General features: G+C 40.4%; 1 protein-coding gene across 1 annotated transcript in view; it reads left to right on the forward strand.

Annotated features, from left to right (window-relative positions):
- The window catches only part of LOC121925230 (zona pellucida sperm-binding protein 4-like), a 19,704-nt gene extending 12,770 nt beyond the window's left edge, over nucleotides 1-6,934 (forward strand). Inside the window, exons 10-12 of the mRNA XM_042457106.1 lie at nucleotides 3,313-3,391; nucleotides 4,852-4,965; nucleotides 6,734-6,934. Coding sequence (XP_042313040.1) covers nucleotides 3,313-3,391; nucleotides 4,852-4,965; nucleotides 6,734-6,879 — 339 coding nt within the window. The 3' untranslated portion in view covers nucleotides 6,880-6,934. The remainder of the gene's footprint in view (nucleotides 1-3,312; nucleotides 3,392-4,851; nucleotides 4,966-6,733) is intronic.
- The last annotated feature ends 263 nt before the right edge of the window (nucleotides 6,935-7,197 follow it).

Here is a 7,197-nt window from a genome sequence, read left to right on the forward strand (position 1 = left end):
TTTGCACACAACCCTAATGGGGTTTTGAGGCTTACAGGAAAGGTTCTTTTCTCTTTCCCACTATTTTCAGAGATAGATCTGGGGAAACCTTCTAGGTGGCAGACTATGGAACTCTCAAGGAAGGCTGGATCAGTCTGTTACCTGTTGTCTTTCTGCTGGTATATACAGATTTTTCTGTCTAGTAGCTATGTAAAACTTCACTTATTTCATTATTGCAAGTATGAAATTGCAGATTCCCCCCAAGGAGAATGCCAAAGTTTCTGAACAAATCTGAAGCATTACTTGTTCATTGGGATTTTTTTTTGGGGGGGGGGGTAGGGGTGAAGAGTGATATTTTTGCTCAAAATAACATGATTTTCTCAAGCAGAAAAATAGGCATGTTGTGCAAAATACACTGTTTTCTATACAAAAACCCTGTTGCACTGATCATTCAGCCATTTTCTGTGCAGGAATGACTGTACAAAGTGAACAAATTTTATACAATATTTGTGAAACTGATGTATTTTGCGTGAACACACACAATCTAGTGGGGAAAAACATGTAGTTCTCCTGCATATGTGTTCTATGTAAAATTAAAAAAAAATAGATGGAAGACAAAATACTTGTTTCCTGCCCAGGGAAAATCATATGTGTTTTGTATAAATGAGTTTTCCCCAAAGTGCAAAGAATCTTACAGCTGGTCTCCTTTTCCTTGGCAGGGTGTCTTGAGTGTCAAAACACCTTTTTTCATAGAAGATGTAAATATTAATGAACATTTTTCACACTCCTACTATTTAGGCAGGCTTTCAGCAACTGACTGCTTACTGTAGACAAGGGTTTTAATGGATGTGCTGAATTACTTAATGTTATTTTGGTACATTTAAGACAAATTAAGTTTATATATTTTAATCAATTGTTTTAATGATTACAAGTTACGTTGATTTTTATTGGCACTTGTTTTTAATAACATTAAAAGCTGTCTTCTATCCCAGTTCTGGGAAAAGGGCAGAACACAAATCAAAACAATAAATTTAAAGAAAGTAATTCAACTGATTCTGTCATTCTGTTATTCTAACCTGTGCTGGAAGGGGGTCACACTCACTTTCACTAAGTGTTCAGAGTTTCACTAAGGTTCAGAGTTTGGAGGCCTAGGGGGCTTTCTACACTGCCCTTTGGGACGTCCTCCGGACGTCCCATTTTAAAAAAGGGGCGTCTCTTTTAGACGCCCCTGGGCCTAGTACGGACTCCGTCCGTACAAGATGGCGGCGCCCCTTCTACATGGGCGCCGCCATCTTTACGTACTGGACGCACAGCGTCCAGACGTGTCGCGCCGCTTGTGACGTAGCGAGCGCGCCCCTGGCGCCTCGCTACGTCGCAAACGCGACGCTAAAAGAAGCTCCATTTTAAAGCTTCTTTTTTCGGTCCGCGCGGGAGTCGGGCCGTCTGAAGGCTCCGGCTCCCCCGCGGACTTACTGGCGGCGGCGGCAGACCGCCGCAAAGTGGCGGTCTGTACCCCGCCCAGGTTTCTGTCGTGGCCAGGAGTGCTTTTGAGGGTAGAGTTCCAACTTCAGCCTTACCTGGAGATATATGATCTCTCCATGATTCTTTTATATCCCATTTATACTGTTTTCACATTCTATACTAACCTTCAAAATGTATTAAGAAACTATACCGGATCCAAAATGGTTTGATCAGACTGTTGCCACTTAGGCTAATAATATAATAGCTTTACTGGTTACCACTAGTTGGTTTCCAGTCAAATTTAAAGTGCTGGTTGTAGCCTATGAAACCCTTTAACTTGTGTCCAGGCCTATCTGAAATTAGTGTTATCTGATGTTAGTGTTCCTCTTCCTAAAAAATATTTGGCTCATTTGTGATTTAAGGCAGGTTCAATGGAAATAACAAAGGGCTTTCTTGGCGGACACAACATGTTCTGGATTCCTTGATGTAGGAGGTTACGCTAGGCCACTCATTTTGTTATTGTCCTTCTGTTGATAGGCAAAGACTTCTTCATTCTGACAGTCTTCTGCAATTTAATTTGGGTTCCTGCAAAACAGAGTTAACTGGTTGAGTGTATGGCATCTTTTTAACAGTAGCACCATAGCTGAATTTAACTACAAGCAGCCTACAATATACATGGATTCTTCATCCATGGCTTCAATCATCCATTGCTTGAAAAAAATAAAATAAAATATAAATTTCAAAAAGCAAACCTTGATTTTGCTATTTTACACAAGAGACACAATTTTGCTAGTTCAATGAATGTAATGGGAGTTTAGCATCCATGGGTTTTGGTATCCATGTGTAGTAAGCTGGAACCAAATACCAGTGGATACCAAGGGCCCATTGTATTTGAGAAATTATTTATTTGAATTCTGTTAATTAGTTACCTTCAGTGCTGTTTTTGGTAGGAAGGTAGATACAAATCTAACTAAACAAAATGTGGTGCCTTTGTGCCTGTATATACTGTTTTGTCCAACCATCATTACTAGAACTTTTATTATTGAACACAAGCTCTCTTTCCCTCTAATAACGTTCTAACTAGATGGGATAAATCATCCTAGATCAACAATAATTTTTAGACAGGGTAAAGGCATAGGCTAGTTTAATGCTTGTAATGTAAGTGTTGTGTAATTTTTCTGCTTAATATAACAGTGTAGCCTTTTTTTCAATAGCAAGTCAAAAAGATGGAGGAAGCTCTTCTTTCTGAACTATTGAATGTCATGTAGTTGATGCAGTTGCAGAGCCCATTTAAGGAACAGGGAGATGAGGTTGGGGCAAGTTTTCTCTATGACAGAAAGAGTGCTTAGGGGATAGAAGTAAGGTATATTTTATTTATTATTAACAGCATACCTCAAGGAGATGTGCTTTCTTGGAGACTTCAAAATAGTAGCAAATATGCTGGGTGAGTTAGGATGGTTATTGTTCCATATAAGGCTCTCAGATCATGTTTCTGTCCCACCTTAAAAATGTCCAGTTTTTCACACTTGAGCTGCTTGCCCTGGAGCAGCTCTTGACAGCAAAGTGTTAATAGTCAGGTAATGATGTTTTCACTGGAATGAAATATTTTATGGTCCTGTTCTGCAGACGACAGACCTCTGAACTTGAGAGAGACAAAATCCACAGAAGGAAGTGAAGGAATCCTGAAGGCTACTTGGCCCAAAGGGTTTGAACTTCTCACACAAAAGTGTGTCAGAAACCACAACAAGCAGAATGTGGTTGGTATGGCTGAGGAGGGCTTCTGGTGGGTCAAGTGGTAACATGAAGAACAACTGTATTTGACTTGTAGTCTAACAGATAATGCTATTAGTTTGATGGACTTTATTTTACCAGGTATACTTCCACTGTAGTGCTGCTGCCTGTATTCCATCAGAAATGGAATCCTGCATGCTTCACTGTCCTGGGGTGAGAGGTAATAGTTTCCTCATTATTTAGATGTCATTTTCTTCTTCTCCAGAGCTGTTAAAGTGAAGAGTAGAGTTTCTTGGTTTCATAACTATGCAATGGCTTACCTTCTAACAGTCTTATGTAATTTCCACTATTAGTGCTGAAGCAGCGACAAAGAAATCATAAGCAAAGAAGGTCTTGTAGAAAACAAAGTTCATGAAGGACACTGGGACATATCAAAAAATGCTTACTACTTAGAGCTGACACCTTGCCTCCTTACAGCCTGAACTCAGATGGTCCTGTTGCATTATGAAAGGGGTCATTATGGGAATGGGAGGCGGCATAGAACGGATTTTACCACACAGGAGTTCCCATCCATTCTGGATGCATTCCCTAGGGGCCAATTTTCGGGAACTGTTTAGAAGCGTTCCCAAAAATCAGCCCCCTGGGACACATCCGGAACAGAATGGGAATTTTTGGCAGCGGCGGCAGAGGTGGCGTTTTCCTGTGTGGTAAGATTCGTTCTATGCTGCCTCCCATTCCCATAATGACCCCTTTTGTAATGCAACATGCCCATTCCAGGGCCTGTACGATAAGCTTCCTTGTTATCCTTCCAGTGCAATGAACTTAGAGGGCTGCCATGGAGACAAAGTATATAAGAGTTCCTCTTGTCAAGAAGCAGTTGGGCTACTGTTCAAGAAAAAATGTACTTACTATCTTGTAGCTAAATTTCCTTTCCAGTTCTACTTAACAACGCAATGTGAAAATGCTTGTGGGGGTGTATGTGAAAGATTCATATGCTATTTTCCAGGGAAAATATGCTTGTTCTAATGATTTGTAGGTATTATCTTGTTTGAGGCTAGTAATCTTTGTTTTTTCTTTTGCTATATTGCACCTCCATGGGAGTTGCTACTTGATAGGAATGCATTACTGTTTACGAAACCAGTTTCTGACCTGGGTTGGATATAGAACAGTATCATAATTTGAGAATATTGTAGTCTAGTCCATGTAAGATGGCTAAGATCAACTAGCATCCATAAAGTTAGTGATGCTCTGAAGAACAATTTGTTCTGCACAAATTTTCAAGGTGTGCCATCTATCAGATATAGAGCTAGATAAAGTTGCAGTGGGCTGTAAGGTAGTCTGGAGATGATGAGGTAATACATGGACGGACCCCATGAAACATCATGAAAATACATTTGAGAATGACTATCTAGTTAAAATTAACTCCAGAAATAAGTAGAATGTTTGCATCATGCCTAATACTGGGGGATGTTCCCTTATTACAGCACCTCATTCTTTATGCAAGTACCCTTGAAAGATATATTTTATATTTTATTTAGCATCTAGCAGTTCCTAGAAAGCTAGAGACTTCCTGAAGATTTGCCATTGATAACTTGGTGGAGGCTGGAATCTAAAAGATGGGATAGGATTAGCAGGGAGATGGGTATTAAAAGCTACATGCTAACCTATCTCATCAAATAGCCAGGAGAACACCTGAGGACCAGGTCCTGCAGAGCACCCCAAAGAGTCTAGTGACAGCAGAAGGACCAATAGATTTCCAGATGAGCAAAGAGCAAGACAACACTGAGCAGAAAGGTAATGGTTGAAGTGTTATACGACTGAGTATGAATTTCTATCAAGCATAAAGGCATTTTCATGGTGCACACTGAAACACTTGGTCCTATTCTTCCTTTTGGGAGAGAATATCATGTTCTGTACACAACATGATCTTCAATTATAATATAGAATTAATTTTGAAAAATGCTGAAACTGTTTAGGATCTTTATGAATTCAGAACTAAGGAATATTTGAAGTTGAAGGGTTTCATGGTCGGCATCCATAGTTTGTTGTGGGTTTTTCAGGCTATGTGGCCATGTTCTAGAAGAGTTTATTGCTGATGTCTCGCCAGCATCTGTGGCTGGCATCTTTAGAGAATGCTGGCATGGAAGTGAGTGGGATATATATATACACACACACACACACACACACACACACACACACTGTGTGACCCTGGGTTGGGAAGAGCGGTTTCCATGTTAATCTGTGTATTGTTCTGTTCTTGAATGGCAAGGCCTCAGGGTGGGAGGATATGCAAAGAGGATTTGTGTCAGTTTAATTAGAGATCCATTGTTTGCTGAGAAAACCCCTGACCCTGGGTGGTTTTCATTTGCATTTGCTGGGTCTTCATTTTAGTGTTTTTCAGGACTGGTAACCAAATTTTGCTAACTTTAAGGATTTCTTCTTTCCCGTTGAAGTTGTCCAGGTGCTTGTGGATTTCAATGGCTTCCCTGTACATTCTGACCTGATAGTTGTTGGCATGGTCCAGAATTTCAGTGTTGGTTTATAATGTGTACTGCTACTGCTAATTTTTCTGGCTGACCCAGTCTGCAGTGTCTTTCATGTTCCATGGAAATACAAATGAAAACCATTCATGGGCAGGGTTTTCCCCAGCAAACAATGGATCTCTAATTAAATAGAAAAAACCAACAACAAACTAAGGAATACTTGTACTGCTGTCCTTTCTGGCTATTTAGTATTGTACCCCTCTATTGTTCATAAGAAGAACTACAGAACAAATAAGATGGGGTGTTCAATCTTCAGCAAAGAGCCTATAATAAAATATATAAGCCTATGCTTTCCCATCTGTAACAGTAACATTCATGACTAAGGGGCTGTACAAACAGCCTCTAAGGGGCAGTGTGTAGACACCCCTTTCCTGACTAGATCAGGGCCATGGCAATCTCACACCGCAGTCCTGATTCGGCCTCTGGAGGGTGCAAACAGGAGCTGCAAAAAGCAGCTCCTTGTTGCGCCCTCTAAAGGGTGCCATAGCCGCAGCAGTGTAGCTGTATGGCACCACTTTGGTGCTGTGTCATCTGGAGTGGCACACAGCTTCATGGTGACCTGGTGGCATTATCAAGGGCATGCTTCATCTGGACATGATGCCTTGACTCAGCCCCCAGGCCGCCACAAAGTGCTGGTCTGTACAGGGCCTGAGTCTTTACAGGTAAGCTTCAAGCAATCTTGTGACAGAAGCACATGAATGCATAAGTTATTTCTGGCATGTGCTTTGTGAATGATTAGTGACCATGAAAGTTTGTGTAGATCTACCAGTTTGTCTTCCCTTCTTTTATGAAATATGAAACATCTGATAGATTGAATCTATGAAAGCTGTTGCTACAAACGTCTTTCAAAGGTGCTACAATTTCCTACTGCATAAGTGTGGAGATTGCTAATGGTGGGCAAAGTGATGTATGGGAAGCTACATAGTTTGAGAAGGATGTAAGCTGCTGCATAAAAGTATCTTTCATATAGGTGACCAAGCTGAAAACAAATGAATGAAAATTGGAAACTTCTTTTGCAGGTTCTCATTGGATTAGTCCGCTGTTGTCCAAAGAATGGGAAAGAGCACTTGTAGTTGCTGTGGGAGCACTCTTTGTTGCACTGGCTTTAGTAGGACTAAAAAAATACTGGAAAAGACCACAACTACAGCAGGACAACAGTCAATAATAAATAACCAGAACTGGGAATTGCACTAGCTCTGTACTTAAGTAATATCCTAAATACTCGCTACTTAAAGATATCTTGACCTTTCCTTTATCAAAATACTATATGTTACCATGAGAACAAAGAAAATAACACAGGTCACATATCTGCTGGAAAAAGACTGTCTTCATCAAGTCCACAAATGACCAAAGTTGGTCCTAGTTTACTTTCTAGCAGAAGAAAAATCCACAAAGTTTGTGTAACAATACGTTGAAGAATACATACATAAGAAGTCCAAGAAATAGTAACAAGCAATTATAGAAACCTGGACACTATAGGGTG

The sequence above is a fragment of the Sceloporus undulatus genome, chromosome 3 (assembly GCF_019175285.1).
Source record: "Sceloporus undulatus isolate JIND9_A2432 ecotype Alabama chromosome 3, SceUnd_v1.1, whole genome shotgun sequence".
Lineage (NCBI taxonomy): Eukaryota > Metazoa > Chordata > Lepidosauria > Squamata > Phrynosomatidae > Sceloporus > Sceloporus undulatus.